The 26,940-nt window shown below is 45.2% G+C and overlaps 1 protein-coding gene across 1 annotated transcript; it reads left to right on the top strand.

Annotated features, from left to right (window-relative positions):
• LOC126972407 (protein Skeletor, isoforms B/C-like) lies at positions 1-26,714 on the top strand. The gene is made up of 9 exons (XM_050819119.1): positions 1-227; positions 3,720-3,857; positions 10,305-10,398; positions 10,469-10,615; positions 14,188-14,495; positions 19,844-20,048; positions 24,277-24,481; positions 24,626-24,787; positions 25,322-26,714. The coding sequence occupies exons 1-9, from the start codon at positions 1-3 to the stop codon at positions 25,450-25,452; spliced, it is 1,617 nt and encodes a 538-aa protein (XP_050675076.1). The 3' UTR covers positions 25,453-26,714.
• The last annotated feature ends 226 nt before the right edge of the window (positions 26,715-26,940 follow it).

The following is a 26,940-nucleotide window of genomic DNA, read 5'->3' as shown; positions in this document are numbered from 1 at the left end:
ATGGGGTCCTGGTACGGGCCGGTACAGAGTGTCTGTGTGCGCAGCCTGGAGCCGCTGCGGTCGTACGCGGGCGAGGACGTGCGCCTGTCGCTGCCGGGCGGGCGCACCGTGTTCGACGTGGACTGGCTGGCCGTGTATGACGTCACGCGCGGCGCGGCGCTCGCCTCCGTGCTGGTGCCCGACCAGCTCAACGTGCCGCCCGCAGACACGCACCTGCACGACCACAGGTAACATATATAGATAGCTGTCGTCAGACTCCCCGACGGACGCACCGTGTTCGACGTGGACTGGCTGGCCGTGTATGACGTCACGCGCGGCGCGGCGCTCGCCTCCGTGCTGGTGCCCGACCAGCTCAACGTGCCGCCCGCAGACACGCACCTGCACGACCACAGGTAACATATATAGATAGCTGTCGTCAGACTCCCCGACGGACGCACCGTGTTCGACGTGGACTGGCTGGCCGTGTATGACGTCACGCGCGGCGCGGCGCTCGCCTCCGTGCTGGTGCCCGACCAGCTCAACGTGCCGCCCGCAGACACGCACCTGCACGACCACAGGTAACATATATAGATAGCTGTCGTCAGACTCCCCGACGGACGCACCGTGTTCGACGTGGACTGGCTGGCCGTGTATGACGTCACGCGCGGCGCGGCGCTCGCCTCCGTGCTGGTGCCCGACCAGCTCAACGTGCCGCCCGCAGACACGCACCTGCACGACCACAGGTAACATATATAGATAGCTGTCGTCAGACTCCCCGACGGACGCACCGTGTTCGACGTGGACTGGCTGGCCGTGTATGACGTCACGCGCGGCGCGGCGCTCGCCTCCGTGCTGGTGCCCGACCAGCTCAACGTGCCGCCCGCAGACACGCACCTGCACGACCACAGGTAACATATATAGATAGCTGTCGTCAGACTCCCCGACGGACGCACCGTGTTCGACGTGGACTGGCTGGCCGTGTATGACGTCACGCGCGGCGCGGCGCTCGCCTCCGTGCTGGTGCCCGACCAGCTCAACGTGCCGCCCGCAGACACGCACCTGCACGACCACAGGTAACATATATAGATAGCTGTCGTCAGACTCCCCGACGGACGCACCGTGTTCGACGTGGACTGGCTGGCCGTGTATGACGTCACGCGCGGCGCGGCGCTCGCCTCCGTGCTGGTGCCCGACCAGCTCAACGTGCCGCCCGCAGACACGCACCTGCACGACCACAGGTAACATATATAGATAGCTGTCGTCAGACTCCCCGACGGACGCACCGTGTTCGACGTGGACTGGCTGGCCGTGTATGACGTCACGCGCGGCGCGGCGCTCGCCTCCGTGCTGGTGCCCGACCAGCTCAACGTGCCGCCCGCAGACACGCACCTGCACGACCACAGGTAACATATATAGATAGCTGTCGTCAGACTCCCCGACGGACGCACCGTGTTCGACGTGGACTGGCTGGCCGTGTATGACGTCACGCGCGGCGCGGCGCTCGCCTCCGTGCTGGTGCCCGACCAGCTCAACGTGCCGCCCGCAGACACGCACCTGCACGACCACAGGTAACATATATAGATAGCTGTCGTCAGACTCCCCGACGGACGCACCGTGTTCGACGTGGACTGGCTGGCCGTGTATGACGTCACGCGCGGCGCGACGCTCGCCTCCGTGCTGGTGCCCGACCAGCTCAACGTGCCGCCCGCAGACACGCACCTGCACGACCACAGGTAACATATATAGATAGCTGTCGTCAGACTCCCCGACGGACGCACCGTGTTCGACGTGGACTGGCTGGCCGTGTATGACGTCACGCGCGGCGCGGCGCTCGCCTCCGTGCTGGTGCCCGACCAGCTCAACGTGCCGCCCGCAGACACGCACCTGCACGACCACAGGTAACATATATAGATAGCTGTCGTCAGACTCCCCGACGGACGCACCGTGTTCGACGTGGACTGGCTGGCCGTGTATGACGTCACGCGCGGCGCGGCGCTCGCCTCCGTGCTGGTGCCCGACCAGCTCAACGTGCCGCCCGCAGACACGCACCTGCACGACCACAGGTAACATATATAGATAGCTGTCGTCAGACTCCCCGACGGACGCACCGTGTTCGACGTGGACTGGCTGGCCGTGTATGACGTCACGCGCGGCGCGGCGCTCGCCTCCGTGCTGGTGCCCGACCAGCTCAACGTGCCGCCCGCAGACACGCACCTGCACGACCACAGGTAACATATATAGATAGCTGTCGTCAGACTCCCCGACGGACGCACCGTGTTCGACGTGGACTGGCTGGCCGTGTATGACGTCACGCGCGGCGCGACGCTCGCCTCCGTGCTGGTGCCCGACCAGCTCAACGTGCCGCCCGCAGACACGCACCTGCACGACCACAGGTAACATATATAGATAGCTGTCGTCAGACTCCCCGACGGACGCACCGTGTTCGACGTGGACTGGCTGGCCGTGTATGACGTCACGCGCGGCGCGGCGCTCGCCTCCGTGCTGGTGCCCGACCAGCTCAACGTGCCGCCCGCAGACACGCACCTGCACGACCACAGGTAACATATATAGATAGCTGTCGTCAGACTCCCCGACGGACGCACCGTGTTCGACGTGGACTGGCTGGCCGTGTATGACGTCACGCGCGGCGCGGCGCTCGCCTCCGTGCTGGTGCCCGACCAGCTCAACGTGCCGCCCGCAGACACGCACCTGCACGACCACAGGTAACATATATAGATAGCTGTCGTCAGACTCCCCGACGGACGCACCGTGTTCGACGTGGACTGGCTGGCCGTGTATGACGTCACGCGCGGCGCGGCGCTCGCCTCCGTGCTGGTGCCCGACCAGCTCAACGTGCCGCCCGCAGACACGCACCTGCACGACCACAGGTAACATATATAGATAGCTGTCGTCAGACTCCCCGACGGACGCACCGTGTTCGACGTGGACTGGCTGGCCGTGTATGACGTCACGCGCGGCGCGGCGCTCGCCTCCGTGCTGGTGCCCGACCAGCTCAACGTGCCGCCCGCAGACACGCACCTGCACGACCACAGGTAACATATATAGATAGCTGTCGTCAGACTCCCCGACGGACGCACCGTGTTCGACGTGGACTGGCTGGCCGTGTATGACGTCACGCGCGGCGCGGCGCTCGCCTCCGTGCTGGTGCCCGACCAGCTCAACGTGCCGCCCGCAGACACGCACCTGCACGACCACAGGTAACATATATAGATAGCTGTCGTCAGACTCCCCGACGGACGCACCGTGTTCGACGTGGACTGGCTGGCCGTGTATGACGTCACGCGCGGCGCGACGCTCGCCTCCGTGCTGGTGCCCGACCAGCTCAACGTGCCGCCCGCAGACACGCACCTGCACGACCACAGGTAACATATATAGATAGCTGTCGTCAGACTCCCCGACGGACGCACCGTGTTCGACGTGGACTGGCTGGCCGTGTATGACGTCACGCGCGGCGCGGCGCTCGCCTCCGTGCTGGTGCCCGACCAGCTCAACGTGCCGCCCGCAGACACGCACCTGCACGACCACAGGTAACATATATAGATAGCTGTCGTCAGACTCCCCGACGGACGCACCGTGTTCGACGTGGACTGGCTGGCCGTGTATGACGTCACGCGCGGCGCGACGCTCGCCTCCGTGCTGGTGCCCGACCAGCTCAACGTGCCGCCCGCAGACACGCACCTGCACGACCACAGGTAACATATATAGATAGCTGTCGTCAGACTCCCCGACGGACGCACCGTGTTCGACGTGGACTGGCTGGCCGTGTATGACGTCACGCGCGGCGCGACGCTCGCCTCCGTGCTGGTGCCCGACCAGCTCAACGTGCCGCCCGCAGACACGCACCTGCACGACCACAGGTAACATATATAGATAGCTGTCGTCAGACTCCCCGACGGACGCACCGTGTTCGACGTGGACTGGCTGGCCGTGTATGACGTCACGCGCGGCGCGGCGCTCGCCTCCGTGCTGGTGCCCGACCAGCTCAACGTGCCGCCCGCAGACACGCACCTGCACGACCACAGGTAACATATATAGATAGCTGTCGTCAGACTCCCCGACGGACGCACCGTGTTCGACGTGGACTGGCTGGCCGTGTATGACGTCACGCGCGGCGCGGCGCTCGCCTCCGTGCTGGTGCCCGACCAGCTCAACGTGCCGCCCGCAGACACGCACCTGCACGACCACAGGTAACATATATAGATAGCTGTCGTCAGACTCCCCGACGGACGCACCGTGTTCGACGTGGACTGGCTGGCCGTGTATGACGTCACGCGCGGCGCGGCGCTCGCCTCCGTGCTGGTGCCCGACCAGCTCAACGTGCCGCCCGCAGACACGCACCTGCACGACCACAGGTAACATATATAGATAGCTGTCGTCAGACTCCCCGACGGACGCACCGTGTTCGACGTGGACTGGCTGGCCGTGTATGACGTCACGCGCGGCGCGGCGCTCGCCTCCGTGCTGGTGCCCGACCAGCTCAACGTGCCGCCCGCAGACACGCACCTGCACGACCACAGGTAACATATATAGATAGCTGTCGTCAGACTCCCCGACGGACGCACCGTGTTCGACGTGGACTGGCTGGCCGTGTATGACGTCACGCGCGGCGCGGCGCTCGCCTCCGTGCTGGTGCCCGACCAGCTCAACGTGCCGCCCGCAGACACGCACCTGCACGACCACAGGTAACATATATAGATAGCTGTCGTCAGACTCCCCGACCATCCAGACTTGTAACTGGAGGGGTTGCAACGTTGGAGGTTCTCTATTAAGTTCACCCACACATAATAATTGGGCATGTAACTTAATTGAGTTCAATTATTATTTTTTTATTCTTTATTATTATTGATTTTATCTTAAGGCGAGGTATTCCCAACACTTAAGGCAAAAAGCACTCGAACGTATATCTATAACATTCGATAGGTACGCGTAGATACGTACATGGCTGAGACACGAACCGAGCGATGCGGGTCAATGACCCCCACTCCGGAAGGACCGCGTAATATTTTTTAAAATTTACAGTTGTGCAAGAGTACGATATACTATGACATTTTTTATGCATTTTTGAAGTGAAACTTCTTTATCGACGTATGACAGATATAGCAAATCGACACGATTTTCGGTTACGCGCCATTTTGATTTTTTAAATCCCAATGTCCGCCGCGCTAAATTATGATGTCAACAATATTGATATAAAATCCGAGGTTCTCAAGGGTGCAGAGAACGAAGTTGGGGTCATTTTTGAAATCCAAGATGGCCGCCGCGCAATACTAATTATGGATACTTACGTATGCGTGGAGGTTATAATCATTATCCTTATGCCAAACAACTAAAAATAGCTAAAAATCTTTCGAAAATTGTTGTGCCATATGGAAATAAAATCGTTAAAATCAGGACATTGTATGCTAACGAACACGAAACACTACAAAACGTCAGTATCTTGATGTGTTCTTCTTCACTGCATAATATTAATACAACTGCTCCATCTTCACTGACTGATAATGCAAATGAAAATGACGGTTATATTATAGATAACTTAGAAGAAAAAGGAGGCGTAATGTCTTGTTTATAAAGCAAATAGGTATTTATAGCTGGTATTGTGGTAAGATCTCTTTGTCACCATTTAAAATGCATGGGTTGCATCGACTTGTTAACTCTGAACAGTAAGTTTTTGTACCACAAATTAGTAAGCTCACGAGATGGAGGTGGAATAATATATATACCTCAAGCAGGGGCGTGCATTGGTTTTCCAGCGCGGTAGGCACTTGAAGTCCAACTAGTCGTATTCGCGATTAATATTAAACAATTGAGTTTCTGTTATAAGGATAAATATAAGTTCACTTTAACATTTTTCTGCCGTTCTGTCAGATTGATCGTGTTTTTTAGCAAGAGATGTCAAATTATGCAAGTCACCGTAACTTACACCGTATCATTCCGCACAGTTTTCGTTGTAGAAAATAAACAGCAGGGGAAGAAATTGAAATGGCGGCATCCAGCTAGCCAAGTGTATTTTTCGTAATACTTGGTATTGAAATATCTCATAATTTTACCTTTTTGTTGAGTTAAGAGACTAATATTTTTGCATTGGTCTATACAGAGAAAAATTTTTTATTTTATTTACGAACGAAAATTGTGCAAAAGGATACATACCTAATTTATGTAAACAAATCGTATTTTCGCCACAATCCCGACACTGGAATTCCCCCATTATATTTTAATTCCTTACTAGTTACCTATTTTAAACACAAAACACACAGCAATTTCTTTTTCTAATATAAACACTGGTTAAAACTTAGTATCCCTTAGCACGAATTTGGATGTAAAAAATATTGTAGTTGATAGAGCTTTAGTCCACGATTACAATGATACCACTCTTATTACAAGGTAATGCACCGTTTTCGAGAAAATAACGAAAAAAATTCTTACCTAAAACAGATAAATCACGTAAATAAACACTACTGTCATCGCGGCGGGTGGCTAGAAACTGTCATAAAATGATTTTGGTTTCTTCGTAAAATATTTGGATAGGCAAAGGGTTTAAGGCTGTATGGGCTACAGCCATAAATTGTATGAAAAACAGTGAAATGATGTAAAAACATAAATGTAAAAAATAGTCTATGACAGATTAGACGGCTTCATCAATAATTATTTTTAGATAAAAGAAAAGCATTTATAAAAGGGTTTATTGTTCATGTTCATCAATCCCCAAACATCTATCGCCGCTGCCGCGGCACGCTCCGGTCGGCTCGTGCGTTGGTTTAACTATTCTAACATAACCTAACCTAACCAATTTTAATGAATTGTATATTATTATAGTGCTACCACTCTTATTACAACGTAATACACAGAATTCAAGAAGAACCAAAATAAAAGTCTACCTTCCCCCCTCCCTAACTTGTTAATGGGGGGAAACGCCTACAATTTGGTTCCGTCACGTTGTTTTAACTGTTCTAACATAAGCTAACCTAACCAATTTTAATGAATTGCAGTTGATAGAGCTTGTTGTTAGAGTGTGGTTTAAAAAAACAATGAACCCTTTTATAACTGTCTATTATTGTAAACATGATTTAACACTTTAATTAGTTCTTCGAATGGATCCCTTTTTTGTTTTTCGACGAATCTTCTCCACGCATATTCAAATATTAAGTTTATTATTATTAAAATTATCCTTTTGAAAAAACCTTTTGATGACACGCCACTGTGACTCAATTCTTGAGTGTGCGTGCCGTCTGCAGCCACAAATGGGTTGTCTGGATCACTATGGTTTACTTTGTGGTGTATGAACCCATGATCCCCCATACAATCATAAGCTCGCCAGAAGTCAGTATGTATGGTGGTGGCCTCAGCCACATGCTGTTTTATTAATGGCAACAACACATCGGCTGAGCGGATATTGTCTGGGCAGACTTCTAAACGGAGGTCTTCGCTTCCATCCTCTATAAGGACCAGCACCCAGTGACCTTCAATATGACGTCCTGAAGCAATAAAATAAACTTCATTTTAATTCTATACACAATATGCAATAGGATATGTTTATTTTATTTCGTGCATTTTTGTTAGTGAGAACTTACCTTTATTAAACTTCCTTTTGCCGAACTTGCTCTCGTCAATTTGAACAGTTTTGCCTGGACCACCAATTTTCCAGTAAATGATTGCCTATCCATCTGGTACAGAACAATACCTCTCTGCAATAATTGAACCAGTCCATTATGGTTGCCCTAGAAAGGCAATGCTCTCCCTCTGTGAAATCTTCCTTCTAAGTATCATAGTAATTCCACTTGCATGCATAGGCATACATTAAATAAAATACTTGTGGTAATGTTATTCGAATGCCGTCAAACCAAGTACTATTTCCTCGGCTAACATAAGATTTGAATCTGCATGCTTTCTTATTGCATATAAAAGAGCCCACAGTCCGATTGGATGAATAAACAATCGTCATTGGTTTTTTATGATAATGACAAATTGTTTGCCTTGGTATCATGCCTTTGCTCTCAGCAAAGGCAAGAGCTTGCTCGCGCGTACCCAATCGTTGATATACTTTAGTTAAATTCCACATCTCTTTAAATTCTTTAACGTAGTAATGCCGTTTTATTGGTGTTTCATCGGCATCAACATAATCACGACTGCATGATGGTTGATGTTCTTGATTAGTCAAAGGCGGGAATCCCTGACTAGTTGATGGCTGGGGTTGTTCGGCGTCCGACATCTTAACAAAACGCAACGCGGTAAATTCGAAAAAATTCGTCATTCGAGAAAGCAGAAAATCGGGTTTGTTGATATACTTTAGTTAAATTCCACATCTCTTTAAATTCTTTAACGTAGTAATGCCGTTTTATTGGTGTTTCATCGGCATCAACATAATCACGACTGCTTGATGGTTGATGTTCTTGATTAGTCAAAGGCGGGAATCCCTGACTAGTTGATGGCTGGGGTTGTTCGGCGTCCGACATCTTAACAAAACGCAACGCGGTAAATTCGAAAAAATTCGTCAGTCGAGAAAGCAGAAAATCGGTGTCCGGTGTACGAGCGCAGGTCAAACGTATAAGCAAAGAATCAAAGCCCAGGAAATAAGCCAAAGTCGTTGAAAAAAACCACAAATAACACGAAACAGAACACAGAAATATTCACGTAACCACGATAGAAACGGAATAAACCAAAGAGATTTTAAACATGGAATAAACATTATAGGAAATAAACCAAAAATTATTGTTTTGTTTTACTGACTTCACGGCTCTAGGTTCTATTCTTTTTATATAAAAATAATTATTGATTAAGCCTATCTGTCACAGACTATTTGTTACTTTTCATTTCACTGTTTTTCATACAATTTAAGCCGTTTTATCTCCCACAGATTTTATTTTACTTTTACATTTCACTGTTTTTCATACAATTTATGGCTGTATGAGCTTGAACCCTTCACCTGTACTTATATTTTACTAAGAAACCAAAATCATTTTATGACAGTTCTTAACCTCCCGCCGCGATGGCAGCGCTCATCTAGTGTTTATTTACGTGATTTATCTTTTAGGTTAGATTTTTTTTCGTTATTTTTTTGGAAACGGTGCATTACCTTGTAATAAGAGTGGTATCATTATAAACGTGGACTGAAGCTCTATCAACTACAATATTTTTTACAACCAAATTCGTGCTATGGGATATTTATTTACATGATTTATCTGTTTTAGGTAAGATTTTTTTTTGTGATTTTCTTGAAAACGGTGCATTACCTTGTAATAAGAGTGGTATCATTGTAATCGCGGACTAAAGCTCTATCAACTACAATATTTTTTACGACCAAATTCGTGCTAAGGGAAACTAAGTCCAACCCTAAACACTAAATATAATTAACAATAAACTAATCAACATAAAACAAATAACTAATGTAATTAGCTTAATTATTCACGCCCGTATAAGTACACGAATGACGAAAACACAACAACTAAAAAATGGCGCTGTCATAGTTGATTAGTGAAAAATATATTTTTATTTCCGGAAATGTCATATTTTATATCTCATAATCATGAATCACGTCATGTGCGATGTCAACACTCTTATGGGAGCGCAATAAGGTTGAAACTCGGACACTAAGCGAACGAGACACGTCATAATAATTACTCATAAATCTTAATGAAGGTATCATTTCTTTCGTTGGTTTAATCCGTGACAGCTCGGTTGTCATTTCGAAGTGTCATAAGCTTGCTTACTCCGGATGTGTTTAAGATGTCAAATTGCGATGGTCATATTTAAGAACGATATACATAGTAATCTTTTATTTTTCTGTGGTCGTATTACCTTGACAAATAAATTTTGTTATAGAAATTGAACGTATTCTACTAGGCTTCAGTAAGCATTATCGGAACTTCTTACTGTGAGTATTTAGTATATCGCGTAACGAAAAACTTACTGGTTGGGTGTTCAATAGAAGTTCGATTATAGAATAAAAGAACTAAATTTGTCTGAATTATCTTGGAATCTAGTGTAGGTATATTAATAAGACTCTAAATATGGTGGGTAGGCTATGCCTATTGGCATATATGGAATGCACGCCCCTGGCCTCAAGCGATGTATATGAGGTGTATAAAGCTGCAGAATTTGTTGTTATATATGTCATGTAATTGTTTACATTAAAATATTTAATAATTGTTAAGCTTGATGAAAAATAGTAAACCTTACACTCTGCTTACACACTTACTGATACTCCTGATATTCTATATATTTTTTTTGCATCTGCACAAGTTTAGTAGACTGGCATATTAACTAAAAAATAACACCTATAATATGAATAATGAACCTCGTGTGGGCAGGTCCGCGCTGCCGCACTGCAAGCAGCTGCACAGAGACCTGCAGGTGTCGTGGGAGGTGTTCGGCAACCAGGTCACGTTCCAGCTGGCCGGCATGGTGAGTGACCGTATCTATCAGCAGGATGTACTCTGTATACTGTGCACCGTGTGACGAGTGGTGGTCGCAGGTGGCGGAGGACGAGTACATGGCGTGGGGCGTGTCGGGCTCCAGCAGCCGCTCCCAGATGCTGGGCGCTGACGTGGCCGTGACCAGCTTCGACCCGGCGCTGCAGCGCGGGCTGGCCACCGACTACAACATCACTGCGCTGACGCCGGTCAGTATCATTTTATTTATTTGTTTTCAACACTTACATCTTGCCTTACAGGATTATTCCTAATGCGCGAGTGTTACATTCATCTTATAAAAATAAATTAACATTTAAAATGAGCATAAATTAAAAACCTATGTAGGTACCTCATCTAATTATATATACTTAATATTACATTCATAAATTAATACTAAAGAACCTAATCTAATAATTATTATGTATTACTATCATAACATGTAGCCCACATTGCAATCCTTGTGAGTTCACTCAGAGTACAACAGAACAGGTCTATCCGCTCGGCCACGACGTTAACAGTAACAAGCGCGCATCTTCTTGACCAGGTAGGTGCGACCGCGGCCCGCGTGCCAACGTTAGCAGTGACGGCCTGAGCCTCCGCCACACGTACCGGTCCGGCACTCGATGATTAACCTGCCGTAATACGTCCGCATTAAATAACTTGCCTCTTATTATTTTAAAAATATACGGAACAAGTGCGAATTCCCTTCTAGACCTTATCTCATTGTATTCGACCATACCCAAAACAAATAGTGTAGGGTACATTAATGGGTAAACCCCATAAAGCCTTATGTACAAGAATCTAACAAATTTGTTTTGCACCCGCTCCAACATAAGACTATATTTAGCCTCATGTGGAGCCCAAATACCTGCGTTACTTTCTAGTTGACTCCTTACCAACGTGTTGTATAATGCTGTAATAGAACTTATGTTAGTGAAACCACTAACGGTACGAAGCAGGAAACCCAAATTTCTGTAAGCTTTCTTACAACAATGAAAAATATGATCTCGAAACGAAAGCTCAGTGTTTAACCTGACTCCTTAGTTTCTGACTTCTGAAACTCTCGACATTCGTATCCCCTCCATATTATAATTATAACAAATAGGGGCCCGTAATTTAGAGAAATTAATGACCAATGTCCTTAGAATTTGTCATTCCTCCTTTTTTTATCTCTGTATTTGGATACCTACTTTTTCTCGAACGAACTTCTGTACATATATTATCCTCTATTATTTCATTAGTTCTTGTTTTCGGTTCCTCAGTGACAATTTGTCTGTTATTGTAGTTAGTTCCCCGCTCTTCAACAACAATACTTTTATCGAGTTCCATCAGTGATTTATTCTTACTACTGTTCTTTGGAAATAAATCAATATTTGTTCAAACCGCATTTTTTGTAGCCACACTTGGTTTTGCATCTACCTTCATTAGATTTTGTGCTGCAACCTTTGCAAACGACATCGATTGTTTATTAAAGCTCGATTTATATTTTTGTTCTTGATTCTTTAATTCTTTTAAGCATGCTTCTAGATGTGAGTTTTTAAGTTTAAGTTCTTTAATTTCGTCTTCCAATGTGTTAGCTCTGTCTGCTTTTTGTTGTATAATGTACATATTGTTTCGTAATTCCTTTAGCTCCAGCTCAGTTCTACTTGGATGTTCTTGAAACTGCTTGTTTGATTCTGTTTGGACCTCCATACAGAACTTCATATCTGCCCTAAATTCTCGTAACTCGGTTATCGATGTCATTGCGAAACACTGCACATGGTATAACATTTTACATCTTGAGAACACTTCGTATAAGCTATATCAAATATCCCGCCAGTATTGACGTAATGACACTCGAGGGCAGAACATACTCAGATCCGAAGAGTATCTGCAATGCTTGCGCTAGCCAATTTTGTTCGGTTTACTCGTTCTCTAGCAACGTAAGCATAGACAATTCTGCCCTACAGTCGATCTTAACCAATACGTTTTCCCCTAATACTCTTAGTCAAATTTTAATCACCAAAGCAACCGTGGAAAAGGCATATACCGTCGAGTCGTGGTACAGAGCGGACGTGCGTTTGTTATTATTGTGTACTGTCATTGTCCACTAACAGACAAATTGTGTCAGTAATTAAATCGATTTGTTCTAATATATTAATATATTTGAAGTATGTACAAGTGTCAATGGTGTGAGGCAGAGTTCAGAGATGGAGTTCTATGTAGTACGTGTCAGGGTCGTTATGACTTTAGCTAGTGCGGGTATCACGGAAACGGGATACAGAAAATAAGTTGAAAGAAGGAATACATGGAAATGTTCCACGTGCAAAACGTCGGGGTCCTTGAGTCCGCTTACTGTCCCCACTTCGAAATCAGCCGAAACGAAATCCCCATCGATACTTGACATGGAGAGCATATCACGCGACCTAAGATTACTAACAAAGCAAATATCAGCCCTCCCGGCACTTATGGAGAGCGTTAAAATAATTCAAGCCGATATTGCTAACATCATGGCAGTGAAGACAGACATAGAGGACATTAAGAAATCAATGAATTTCGTACACAGTTCTGTCGAAACGTTGACTGAGAAAATAACAGCAGTCGAACTCGAAGTTCAAGTGTTATTGAAAACGAAAGAAGAAGTTAATCGCCTACAGAAGCAAATGGAGCAGATTCAAGACACTATCCGGGACCAAGAACAGCGTTCACGCTTAAATAATATAGAAATAAAAGGGATACCTTACAGGTCAGGGGTTCCAGAAGTTTCTCACTTAAGTCCAATACTTTTCTTGGCGTTTGTAAATGACCTCTCTGAGGTTATTTTACATTCTCCGTTCTCACTTTTTGCTGACCACTTAAAACTGTTTCGTGTGGTCAAATATCCTGCCGATGTGACCTTACTACAGGAAGACTTGAATCGCATTGGTAAATAGTCGATTGACAACCATTTACCTCTTAATATCAAAAAATGCCAACATAAAATTCAGTAAGAAACTATCAGTGACTGATTCTTCCTATCAATTGCAAGACACAGTCCTCGAGGAAATGGACAAGATTAAAGACCTTGGCGTGTTTTTTATTTTAAGGTAAAATTTTTTGTTTAAGGTCATACCGGTTCCTGGGATTTATATGGCGAAATTGCAAAATGTTCAAAAATAATTCAGCTCTGAAGAATATTGATGCAGTATAATGAATCCCCACTATAAAATTCACATTAACAGTATCGAGAAAGTCTAAAAACGCTCCACGTTTTTTTTTCTGTCCATGGAAAGAAATTGTCTACTCTTAAATTATATCCGGAGAGATTACAACACTTTAGATTTTCATCTCTTCTGCAATGCCTTTACGTATCGGTTCAAATCCTGTTGCTTAAAATTCTAAGAGGCTTCATGGATTGCCCTTGCTTGCACAGATATGGTTGCTTGGTTGTCCCCAGACCTAGTTATAGATTTAGTTATTCTAGACCCTTTTAAGTGATGAATACCAGGACCAATTTCGGTCTAAACGGCTCGCTGTCCAGGATGTGTCGCGGAGACAACAGCTGTCACGCATCTAATATAGATATTTTTCTGATTCTTTAACTAATTTTAAAAGTAATTTGCATTAAAAATATTCGTAATAATTATTAGTCTTCCATATTTTTAATAATATTTAATCCATATCCATTCCGAGCGATATTGTTTTATCGCAAGCTGTGTCGCCTGCAATTGGGTCTTCATCTCTATTTATAATAGAAATGTGAATGCCGCTGAACGGTGATGAAAGCATACATAAGGTAATGGCTAAAGCGGTCGTGTTCCAGTGCGTGATGGTGCTGGGCGCGTGGCGCGGCGTGTGCCGCGACGAGCGCGTGGCGGGCCAGGACAACAACCAGGTGTTCACGGCGGGCCGGGCGGCCGGGCTCACCACCGTGACGTACCGGCGGCAGCTGGCGCCGGCCGAGGACATGGACCGCGCCTGGCCCACCGAGCGCGACGTGTTCGCCGTGTGGGCCGTGGGCGGCCTGGACGCGGCGCGCGACCCCGCCTACCACCGGCTGTTCCCGCGCCGCGACGTGCGCCTGCGGCTGGCCGCCGACCCGCCCACCGACGACTGCGTGCCCTTCGCCATGTGAGTCTGACCGCGACCGAACACACACACCCACACACACACACACACCCACACACACACACACACACACACACACACACCCACACACACACACACACCCACACACACACACACACACACCCATCTAAACCTATAAACAATAATATTGTATAGATTCTATTATTACACAAGCGTATGAACTTAGCCCTCTGAAAGCTTTTTACATTATACTTTTATATATTACTAGCTGACCCAGCAAACGTTGGTTCTAAAAGCTGACAACCACGACCGCGAAAAGGTCTTTTCGTTTTTCGTGGTTAACATAATATAGCATAAGGTTACTATGGATGCGAGTTCTGACGAAAATTTGTTCTGACGAGTACGTTCGAAATCCTCGTCAGAACAAGGCGTTTACGCTGTACGCGTTTTCTGTTATTCTGATAGTTAGTTCGTTTCTCCCGTCCAGCAAAGATGGACGAATTTGATGAATGTGATTTGACATCGATAAAGAAGGTCTTACTTCCGTTGATATTCCCGAGGTGGACTTTGAGTCCCTACACAATGTGCCAATTTCACGGAGATATAACCACTACGGAAGAAGCGCGAATGAGACTAAAGAATCATTGAAAAATTATTTTGATAGTCGAGCAGATGAAATTCCATTTCAATACAACCTACTGTAATAATCTATAGCTCTACAAGTCGTGTTCTTGATAGATAAAATGTAAAAATTAATTCTAATTGCTCATGTCCCTAATTATTGTAAACCCCACATCTAAATAAAAAATTATACTTACTGCTAGTGTTGAGTTCTGTAGCACTTTTCTCCCAATTTTACCGGGAAATACCTCTGTTGTGATAATTTTTGTCTCTCATATCCCACAAACACCTCTTCTCGTACACGTGACTGATCAATTTATCGTTATCAATGGTAGAAACCAAATCACTCGAAATTCGCAAACGCAGGTCGTGCGAAAAAATCAAACTCGTTTGAACGCTCGAGTGGTTCTGACGACGTCGTGCATGTTCTCACGCGTTCGTCATTGCCCGTGTAAACACTGTCATTGGATACCAGGCGTTTGTTTCTTCTGACAAATCTGTCAGAACTCGTCAGAACAATTTTTCATCAGAACTCGCATCCATAGTAACCCTAGCCTAAGACACTCACAAAAAATCTCACCAATTCTGCCACCGATACACAGATTCATAGCCAAGGGACATTCGCCAGTGGTCTTCCATCGCTTGTGCCTGGCTGTATCATGCGAATGCTATGCAATGCATCACATGACATCACACGATGTTCTACACTACGCATTGCAGCACACTCGTTTCTGTATCACATCGTAATTAAAGTTTCTCTTATGCTCAGCACATCGTTGGACTGATTACTCGTCACTTTCGGAAAACTCACAAGTTATGACATGTCTTAAGACTATAGCATTAGCTTAACGCATTAGTAAATTTACTACTATGATTTACAGAAAATAAAATTACAAAATAGCAACTACTTTTAATTATTACTCAAAAGCTAAGTCTTAAATATTAATGGTAACATGAACTTATTTTCACAAAAATGAATTTCATTTAAATTCAAACACTTAATTCAATTTGTACGTATTGAGGGTGGGTACTTTTTTTTGTTCTAAAACGACCTTCAAAAATAACATCGAATAATCGGTAAATTCAAATTAAGTTAACTTGAATCCTTCAATCCCTCCACCTGCGATGACGAAGAAAGAGCCTTTGTATTGATTTACAAAGCTATGAAAGGTATACAATAATCGTAATTGGAATTACATTTTTTTATTAGATTGTATAAAAATACGCAATTATTTTTATACTTTTTAGTGCATATTATATCTATTGTTTTGGAATAGTGTTTTTTTTTTTTTTTTTTTTATGGAATAGGAGGACAAACGAGCGTACGGGTCACCTGGTGTTAAGTGATCACCGCCGCCCACACTCTCCTGCAACACCAGAGGAATCACAAGAGCGTTGCCGGCCTTTAAGGAAGGTGTACGCGCTTTTCTTGAAGGTACCCATGTCGTATCGTCCCGGAAACACCGCACACGGAAGCTCATTCCACAGCTTCGTGGTACGAGGAAGAAAGCTCCTTGAAAACCGCACTGTGGAGGACCGCCACACATCCAGATGGTGGGGATGAAATCCTAACTTGTGGCGTGTCGTGCGAAGGTGGAATTCGGCGGCAGGAATCAGGTTGAACAGCTCTTCGGAACACTCCCCGTGATAGATGCGGTAGAAAACACACAATGAAGCGACGTCTCTACGCAACGCCAAATGATCCAGCCGTTCACAGAGTACTGGGTTCCCGACAATTCGAGCTGCTCTGCGTTGCACGCGGTCAAATGGATCAAGCTGATACTGGGGTGCGCCAGACCAGAGATGACAGCAATAGGAGTATTGCACATGGAGATGTGAGGCCGGACCTGCGCTTTGTAGAGCGCTAGAATGTGGGCCGGCTTGAAGTATTGCCGTGCTCTATTTATGACGCCCAGTTTCTTTGAAGCCAGTTTGGCTTTGCCCTCCAGATGGCCACGGAATTGGCAATTGCTCGAGATTTCGAGACCCAGTATTCCGATACTAGGCGAGGCTTTAAGGGAAGTGTTCTCGAAGAGCGGTGATACGGCAAATGGGGTTTTTTTAGTGGTAAACGCGCAAACTTGAGTCTTCTGGGGGTTAAATTGGACAAGGTTCAACTTACCCCATTCCGCGACCTTCTCGAGAGAGGACTCGATAGAAGACACAAGTTTCTCCCGGCACTGGTCGACGTTTTCCCGAGAGAGACCTGCATGGCCCGTGTATACGGCATCACCAGTGCTGTCGTCTGCATAGCAATGCATGTTGGCGGTGTCCAACATATCATTGATATGCAGAAGAAACAGCGTGGGAGATAGCACACAGCCTTGGGGCACTCCAGCATTCACGGGCTTGGGATTCGAGCAATAACCGTCGATAACGACCTGTATGCTGCGCCCAGTGAGGAAGCTGGAGGTCCACTTGCATAAGCTCTCGGGAAGCCCAAATGATGGAAGTTTTGCGAGGAGCGCCTTGTGCCATACACGATCAAAGGCCTTCGCTATATCCAGACCAACTGCCAGGCCTTCCCCCTTGCTTTCAATAGCCGCCGCCCATCTATGTGTTAGGTATACCAGAAGATCGCCAGTCGACCGACCATTGCGAAAGCCGTACTGCCGGTCGTTGATCAACTGGTGACCCTCAAGGTATACCAAGAGCTGGCGGTTAATTATGCTCTCCATGATTTTGGAGAGTAGGGAGGTAATCGCAATAGGCCTGTAGTTTGCCGGATCCGAACTGTCTCCTTTTTTTGGGATCGGATGGACAAGGGCTGACTTCCATGAATCAGGGACTACGCCTTTTGAATAAGAGTGCCGGAATAAACGCGTTAGCACCGGCGTCAACTCAGGGGCACACGTTCTAAGCACGATTGGAGAAATGCCATCCGGCCCGCTCGACTTCCTGACGTCCAACGAAAACAGAGCTCGCCTAACAGTTTTCTGTCGGAACTGTACTTCAGGCATGGAGCTCTGACACCGCGGGATAGTCGGCGGTGTTTTTCCGTTGTCGTCAAGAGTCGAGTTGGAGGCAAAAAGAGTGCACAGGAGATCGGCTTTCTCTTTTGCCGTATGGGCCAGGGTGTCATTCCTCATGTGCAACGGCGGCATGGACGGCTGGTTGAAGTTACCAAGAGCAGCTTTCGACAACGACCAGAACTTGCGTGTTCCGGTCGGGTAACTGGAAAGCTGCTCGCCAATTTTGACGACGTGCTTCGATTTCGCACGGGCGATTTGCCGCTTAAAAAATCTGGAGGCACGGTTATATTTCCTCTTCAGAACTTTGCAGTTCGGATCCTTTGAGCCCAGCGCCGCAACCCAAGTTCGATACGCCTGTTTTTTGCAGTCAAATGCTGCTTTAACTGACGCATCGAACCAGGGCTGTGATCTGCCACCGATCGGTACTACAGAGCTTGGTATAAAAATATCCATGCCCTGCAGCATCACATCGGCTACTGCAACGGCGCAGGCACTAGGATCATCCGAAGGGAAACAAACCCTGCCCCAAGGGTAGGATGCAAAAAAGGAACGCATCCTATCCCAATCTGCTGACTTGTAGTGCCAAACGCGGCGGGTCGCTGGTGGTCTGCGACGTTGGCGTCGGATAGGCACTACACTCCTGACCAGGCAATGGTCGGACGTTCCGAGAGGGGCGTCGACAGAGACCTGGTAACCATCGGGATGTGTAGTCAGCAGAAGATCTAATAAGGACGGCATGTGGCTATCCACATCCGGGAGCCGCGTCGGCGACTCAACCAATTGGGACAGACCATACGCCAATGCAAAATTATGCACAGATCGCCCTGCGTAATCTGTGGTACGTGATCCAAGCCATTCGGCATTGTGCCCGTTGAAATCACCCAAGACTACGATTTCAGCGGAGGGGATCTGAGCAAGCACGTCATCAAATGCCGCTTGAACGCAGCCCATGAGGTGATCCGTTTCTGCGTTACCACTATGGGACCTGTAGACACACGCATAGATGCGGACGCGGTCCTCTAAATCTACGCGGAGCCAGAGAGTAGACAGGCCCCTACCCTCAAAATTGCCGAGACGGCGACAGCAGATATCCTCCCTAACGTACACACATACCCCGGCATGAGGCATGAAATTATGCTCAATTTTGTACCCGGGGTACGTTAAATATGACGTATCGCTAGGTCGAGATATCTGCGTCTCCGTAAGGAAACACAAGGCCGGCTGCGACGTCTCAAGGTGGTGGTGGACGGCGTTTAAGTTGGAGTGAATTCCCCGGATGTTACAAAAGTCCACATTAAGCGTGGAGCGGGGTGCCGTGGTGTTGCTGCCCTGTTTGTCCTGTGACATACACAAAAGTGTTTTTAATGTCAGTTGTTTTTTTGTTAAAAAATTTTTTATTATTGTATTTATGGCTCTTTTGTAGAATTATTTAAGATAAACATTTTATTTTGAATGTAACTCCTGTGATTTTTACGGAGCAATCATGAGTAGCTTCCAGATTGCAGATTTATTTTCTGCTTACTTCATACTTCTTTTATTTTTTTAATAATTCACATTCTAGTTTTATAATTGATTGCCTATGTGTCTGGTGAAGCTATATTATTGTGAAGTATCATAAAAATCCATTCAGTAGTTTTTGCGTTAAAGAAGTTCAAGCATACATCCGGACATATAAACATTCCCATTTATAACATTAGTAGGATTAGTGAAAACTAATCTTCCTTTAGTTCGAATACTCCATTTAAAGTTGAACTCTCTCTCGTCGCATTGCGATGATCATTTTGGTCACACTCGCAGGCCCAAGGCGCGGTCGGTGTCGGGCTGGGAGCGCGCGCAGCTGTTCGACCCCGCGCTGCGCGTGTTCTCGTTCCGCGTGGGCGAGGCGGGCGGGGCGCGGGGGCTGGCGGCCCGGCGCCGCGCCGCGCCGCGTCTGGCCTGGTACGTCAACGGACAGCTGGCGCCCGACCTGCAGCTGCGGCGCGGACTGACGTACACGGCCCAGGTACCGCCACGATAACACTCGCTTAGGTGAATGATGATGGCAAATACCAGACCGAGGTGCAGCTCTGGTCGCCCGAATATTTTTAAAAGTATGGGGGTGACTTATCGCATATTTCTATGTATTTATTTATTTTACATATTTATACATATCCAAATTACCATAAAATATTTAATTATCTAGTTATTATATTCACACATACAAAACATAATATAATATTAAATTCACAACAAACCCGCGCGATATCCGTAGTATGTATGAATTTGTGTTGAATGCGCACGCGGCGCGGGGCGATCGCTCGCATTCCACAGTAACCGGTAATCATTAGCTAAACGGTCGAACGCCAGTCGAGATTTAGTTAACCTGCGCAGAACTAGTGTCGTTCGCTCCTTCTAACAGCCTTAAATATCGTCACGTGTTATTTTTTTGTATATAATATATATTTGTAGTGTCTTCTATTTACAATCTGGACTTGCTAAAACTAAATTGCTCTTCTTATACTATTTATACTCCTTCTTTTATATTGTTGCGTTGCTTGTGTAATTAAAAGTGCTTGTTTCTAAACTGTATTTTCTCTTCATTATCTACTCTCACTGGCGCTTTAACTTCATACCGCCTTGCAACCTAAAAGTAGATCAAGATCGGCGTAGTTAGCTGAAGAACTGGCAATAGACAACAGTTTAAACTCATATTAGTGAGCTAAATAAATAAGGCAGCTCGATGTTTGGGTGCCCAAAGTTTAATGAGATCGTAATGACACCAAAGCGTTTTATCAGAGATTGATAACTAGAACGTTCGATCACAGTCGATCAGTTCATTTAAGATCGCAGTCGGTCAGTTTTCACACACTGGCAAAACCCGGGTTTAACTCGCAATAAATGATATTGTGTGTATGATGTTATTGGAAGGACATTGTATATTATGAGCTGTTTAACCTAGGGCTTTCAGCTCTTTGTTGACACTGCCTAAATTAAAGCAAAAAGTTGACAGAAAGCGGTCGGAATCGATTAATAGAAAGGCTGTGGTCCTTCATCACGATAACATAAGACCACCCACATCTCTAGCCCTTTAGCACAAATAAAGAGAGTTGAACAAATAACTTTGGATTCTTCAAAATGGGGGATACCACTTGTTGCTGCTTCAGCTAGTTCCGCTTCCTCCCGAGCCGACGGCGTCGCCACCTCACAGGAAGTGGAAGACCCCCGAGCTGTCGCAGCTCTATCACTTCATAATATGGCATCCAATCCTCGTCAGACCGTTGTTCTCTGCGTCTGCTACACGTGACGTTAATTTACTCTCACAATGGTGACCGCATCTATCACTATAGCTACGGCTAGCTAATATCACTAGCTCTGACTATGTATTGCCGTAGATCATGACGCGTTATGGACTTAAGGAATCGTCTTTTACTTTCCATCCTTATTTCAACGGTACGATCAATTTGACTAATTTATTTCCATTTGTCTCGGAGCTGTCACATAAAATAGATCATTGCTCTCAGGTTGCGATTTACACCGATTTCAGCAGCGCCTTCGACAATGTGAACCATACGCTATTTGTCTCTAAATTCAATCACGGCATCGAGGGCTTGCTGCTGAAGTGGTTTAAGTCTTATTTGCAGAATTGACCGTTGTCGTTGATGGACTTAATTCTCAGCCATATCTTGCAACATCTTGTGTGCCTCAAGGTTCCCATCTGGGGCCCTTACTTTTTTCCATATTGTCACGTAGCTATTTGGGCTGTTGATAGAAATAACAACCACGTGGCAATTTTTAAAACTATATTTAGATTATATATCATAAAGATTTTATAAGGTCGAAGTTGAAGCCGAGGTCATAATTTGCTCGCAGAGTCGCAGAGAGAGAGAGAGAAGAAAATGCAGCAATTTAGCTGATTACGTAGCTAGAAAAAGCAATATATCAAAATAATATATTTAAAGAACCAAGCATTAATCAAAACATATTCTAATATTATTGAAAAAACATACACTAATATTTAAATCATATTACTAAAGCTAACAAACTAAATTATACTAATATTAATCTGAGAAGTATTTATTACAACAGCAATAATAACAGCTAACGCAAATTTCCTAACGCGCCATGACACTCTTAGCTTATATTTATATAAGCAAGCAGAATATTAAGTAACAACGAATATATAATTGTTCTGTCTTCTTGTGTTTGGTAAAGGACCAACTAAATCGATTGATAAAACTTGAAAGGACCTTGAAACATTTTTTGGTCTCCCCATTTTACCGAGAGTACCATGAGTTGGTAACTTATAAGCAAGGCAAACGTCACACTGAGATATAAAATCAATCACATCAGCGTACATTCCGGGCCAATAGAATCGAAGTGCAAAACGTTTATATGTCTTGAACACGCCAAAATGACCAGCCGTGGGCTCTGAGTGACAGAGTTATACTTTGTTCTCTCTGCTCCTGAGGCACTAACTCCTTCCAATCGAATTCTGTAGTGAGAATGTTTTTATTCTTCATGTACCTATATAACTTGCCATTTTCAACTCTATAGTTCGGAAAGCTTATAGAGGACTCTTGGCATTCCTTAAAAATTTTAATAAACCAAGAATCTTGTGTGATTGGAGCAGGAAATATATGTATGTAATGAATTTATAAGAGCGTTTACATGTGTGCTTCTAGAAAGAGCATCGGGATTAATGTTATCTTTTCCACGTCGGTGTTCAATCTCCAAATTAAAAGAAGACAGTCGAACCCCCCTCTCGCTAATCTTCCAGTAGGATTAGAGAGTGACAGAAACCACTGAAGAGCAGAATGATCAGTAAAGACTTTAAAAGTTTTTCCATTTTCTAAGTAACAGCGCCAGTGCTCAAGCGCAGAAAGTACAGCGAGAGCTTCGCGTTCAGTTGTACTGTAGTTTTGCTCTTGCTTTGTCAGCGAACGACTCATGTATGCTATCGGATGTTCAACTACATTAATAGTCTGTGCTAACATAGCACCGACTCCAAAGTTACTAGAATGTACCTGAAAAGCATGCTCAAAACTAGGACACTGGCGCTTGAACTAAGCGAGATTTCAATTCCAAGAATGCTTTCTCCGTTTCTGAATTCCACTCAAATGGGGGCATTCTTCCTTGTAGTAACTGTACTGAATTGTGAAATAAAATGCCTTTACCAGGAAGCAGTACCAAGAAAGCGTTTCACCTCTTTCCTGCTAGTAGGTACTGGAAAATCCAGTATTGCCTTGACCTTTTCTGGGTCGGTCTGCAATCCTTGCGCATCAACAACATATCCTAGTTAACGAAGCTTGCTTCTGAAAAAATTACTTTTCTCTAAGTTGATTGTGAGATTAGCCATTGTAAGTGTTACAAGGACTGTGAAGAAGACTCACATGCTCCTCAAAGGTTTCGCTGATGATGATGACGTCATCAAGATAAGCAAATACTTTGCATTCGAATTCAGGACCAAACAAAAGATCTACTAACCTTTGCTGTGTCGCTGGGGCATTTGTGAGTCCAAATGCGGTTGTTTTGAACATAAATGTGCCTCTTCCAGGAACGTAAAATGCAGTCTTCTCCCGGTCCTCTATCAAAATTTGCTAAAATGCCTTAGATAAATCGATACTTGAGAGAAATTTAGCATTCTTTAAGTTTCCGAGATTTCAGAGACATACGGAAGACTATATGCATCTTTTTTTGTCACTGAATTAAGTTTGCGATTATCCAAACAAAAGCGTGGATTCCCGTCCTTTTTACCAACAACTAAGACTGGAGACGACCAGGGGCTCTCAAGTGTTATGCAAACCAAACAAGTTGAGAAGTATTCAGAGATCATTTACGCGCCAATTCTCATGGTTACTCGCATCGAGAACCCTATGAGGAACGACTGGCTGAGTTTAACATGATAAATTCAGAAAGAAGAAGTAAGAAATTTTTTCATTCTGAAACGTACGTAAGCAGTTTTGTTTAAATAGAAAAGATATTTTCATTTACAATTCATTATTCAAGATTATTACATTACAAGATTATTATATTAAATTTACGATTCAAGATACATTTATATTATTAATAATGTTAAAAATCGCAAAATCTAATGTAAAAACACAGTTACTATTACACACGTTTTAATCCATTATAAAAGTGTTTTATTTAAATAGTAATTATATTGTTCATCGGTGATGTTGTGCAATGCGACCCGAAGGGAAGCCCACGGGACGGCCCACGTGTAACCTTAAGATCGATCGTGTGTGCAGGTGTGGGGCGGCGACGACCCGCACTCGGCTGACCTGTACCACCCGCTCGTGGTGACGGACGAGCCGCGCGGCGGCCTGGAGCGTCTCACTGACGCCGAGCAGCGCCGCGTGCGCGTGCTGGCGGGTGCGCGACACACGCTGCGGGGCCGCCTGGCGCCGCTGGTGGCCGGGCCCGCGTGTCCCGCGCTGCTGGCGCCCAACGCAGGTACTGACTTACAATGACACACGCTGCGGGGCCATCATTATAGAGTTCCTCTTACTTGTATTAAATAATTGTAAGCCTATAAAATTACAATGAAGCACACGGAAGCTCCTCGACCTTATAACGAAGTGCTTGTTCCGTGTCCAGGCGCGGACCTACGGCGCGACGCGTGGGACACGTTCCGCTCCTTCAACCGCTCCCTGCGCTGGACGTGCGAGGGCGAGGCCGCCGCGCGCCCCGCCCAGCTCGTGTTCACGCCCAACTCCACGTGGCCGGACATCGTCTACTACAACTCCTTCACGCACTCAGGTCTACTAGTAATTTCACTAGCTACGGCGCCCTTCAGGCAGAAACACAGTAATGAAGGCATAAAAGGCATTTATTTTCTCAAAATTGATTCCTTTAGAATTCTTTTTGATGTCATTTCTTATACTACTAGATACTACTACCGCTTCGGAAACAAATGGCGCTCTGAGAGAGAAGAAGCGGCGCAAGAAACTCTCCCAGCATTCTTTTTTATTTGTGTAAACATACCTGTGTTATTAATATTCTGAAACAGTTAGCTTACTGCTAACATTAAAAAACCCAGTCCTAGTAACCATAATATCGTCCAAAAGAGTGTTGTAATGAAAACGGGTGATGTAATGTTGTACTGAATTTAATTACAACACTCGTTTGGATGATGTAATGGTTATTAGGTGCTTTAATGTTGGCAATACGCTAACTGTTTTAGAATCTTTTATAGTGGATTTAAATCATGGGTGCAGATAAAGTAATATTATACATTACGTTACATTATTATACATACACAATAGTTGTGACAGTAGTGCGCGTGTATCACAGACATGGGCGGCCGCATCTTCGTGGTGGACCGTCACCGGCGCCCCTCGCGCGCCGCGGCCCCCTCGCCCGCCGCCGCCCGCTCGCTGGTCGGCGCGCTCGCCCTCTCGCTCGCACTCAACATACTCCTTTGACGAAGAGAAAACCTTGATCAAAAAAGAATTACTCGGTAGCAAATGTAACTCAGTAGTATCTCGCCATCTGGTCTTGTGTCGCCGTCGTTACACTTGTGACGTTATTTTGTTTGTGTGTCGTAACCACAGATCAGGCCGCTCTTTTCCTAATCATAAATAAAATCTATGTTAGTAAATTCAACATTAATATTATGCGTATACAATGCGTTTAGACTAATTTTAAAGTATATATTTTGATTTTCATCTACTGAAAAAATTTAATTCCATATTAAATGATCTTCCTGTATACCGTGCAGCTTCTCTCCAATATCTAAAATTAATTTGCCCTTTGCAAAAAATCTTCGACCAAATGTTGGAATTTATGTCTAGCTCGACCTTCCCAACTCGTTCATCCTCATAATCTCTGTATGTGCATAACATCCCTCTGTTATGTCACATTTATTTAATCTGTGAACTTCTAATCAGCTCCACGTGTTCGACACACGGCTCTCATTTGTTTCGTCGCAGCCGATACACGATGTGAGAATGAATTGTCATGTTGGCAGCTGTATGTAGTCTGTAAGGCTTTAATGTAATATCTGAATATTGTCTGTAGTTGATGAAAGCGTTCTGTATGATCTATGAGCCATGTATATAAATAAAATGTTATATGTTTACTGCTTGTAATTTAGCAAATCTTCGTTATTATTCTCATATAGAGAATCTGAATCTCAACCGAGGTAATACTCACTTAATTATAGTATTTTTCTGTTTTAATATTTTTTCAAAGTATATCTACTCTCCGTCCATTAGTATTAATGACACTCCGTTAGGTATCACATAACTCGTACTACATATGTGTGATGTATATTACAATATGTCCTATGCCAGGTGGACTCCGAGGGAGACAGCTCCGACCATCTCCAATTATTTCATAAATTCGTTGTGGCTAGTTCATCATTTTGAATCTAATAAAAATAAATGTCATGTGTAGGATGTACGATCTGGATTCTAGCCTCAATTTGGTAAACCTTACCAATACCTGATTATAATTGTAAGTAAGAATTATACAAATTGTTGTCGTGGTTGTAAAGCTGTACATCTTGTAAACGCTTAGACATAGATATATATGTGGTGACAATTAATAATTGACAATAATGTATATAATTGCAATGATAATTGTAAATAAGATGTTATCGTATACACAGATCTCCGCGTGCATCTCGTAGTGCTTAATTATAGTAACACTTTGTATTTGATGTTAAATAAAAACATAATGTGTATGTGCTTAGTATTGTTTACTTGGTCCCTATCCTCGGACTCAGGCTGTTGGCAGTGTGTGTGTGCCGCACTGAACGCATATAATACATGGAAACATGTCTGACGCTTGAAAAGAGCGCAACTGAGACTTGAAAATACCGTAGTGGGCAGGGCTTCTTCTGCACCTGCACGCGGATCAGTTCGGTTAGACGAGTGTTGACGATCGGATCCTGGTCGGACGGGATTATG

The sequence above is a fragment of the Leptidea sinapis genome, chromosome 26 (genome assembly GCF_905404315.1).
Source record: "Leptidea sinapis chromosome 26, ilLepSina1.1, whole genome shotgun sequence".
Lineage (NCBI taxonomy): Eukaryota > Metazoa > Arthropoda > Insecta > Lepidoptera > Pieridae > Leptidea > Leptidea sinapis.
Note: the sequence above shows the minus strand (reverse complement) of the source record. Positions and strands in the feature narration are given on the sequence as shown.

Excerpts from the sequence above, each read along its gene's own strand:
- LOC126972407 (XM_050819119.1), top strand. The coding sequence starts at position 1 with ATGGGGTCCTGGTACGGGCCGGTACAGAGTGTCTGTGTGCGCAGCCTG. Across the intron at positions 10,399-10,468 it reads CGTTCCAGCTGGCCGGCATG|GTGGCGGAGGACGAGTACAT; the intron begins GTGAGTGACCGT and ends TGGTGGTCGCAG. Across the intron at positions 24,788-25,321 it reads CAACTCCTTCACGCACTCAG|ACATGGGCGGCCGCATCTTC; the intron begins GTCTACTAGTAA and ends CGTGTATCACAG.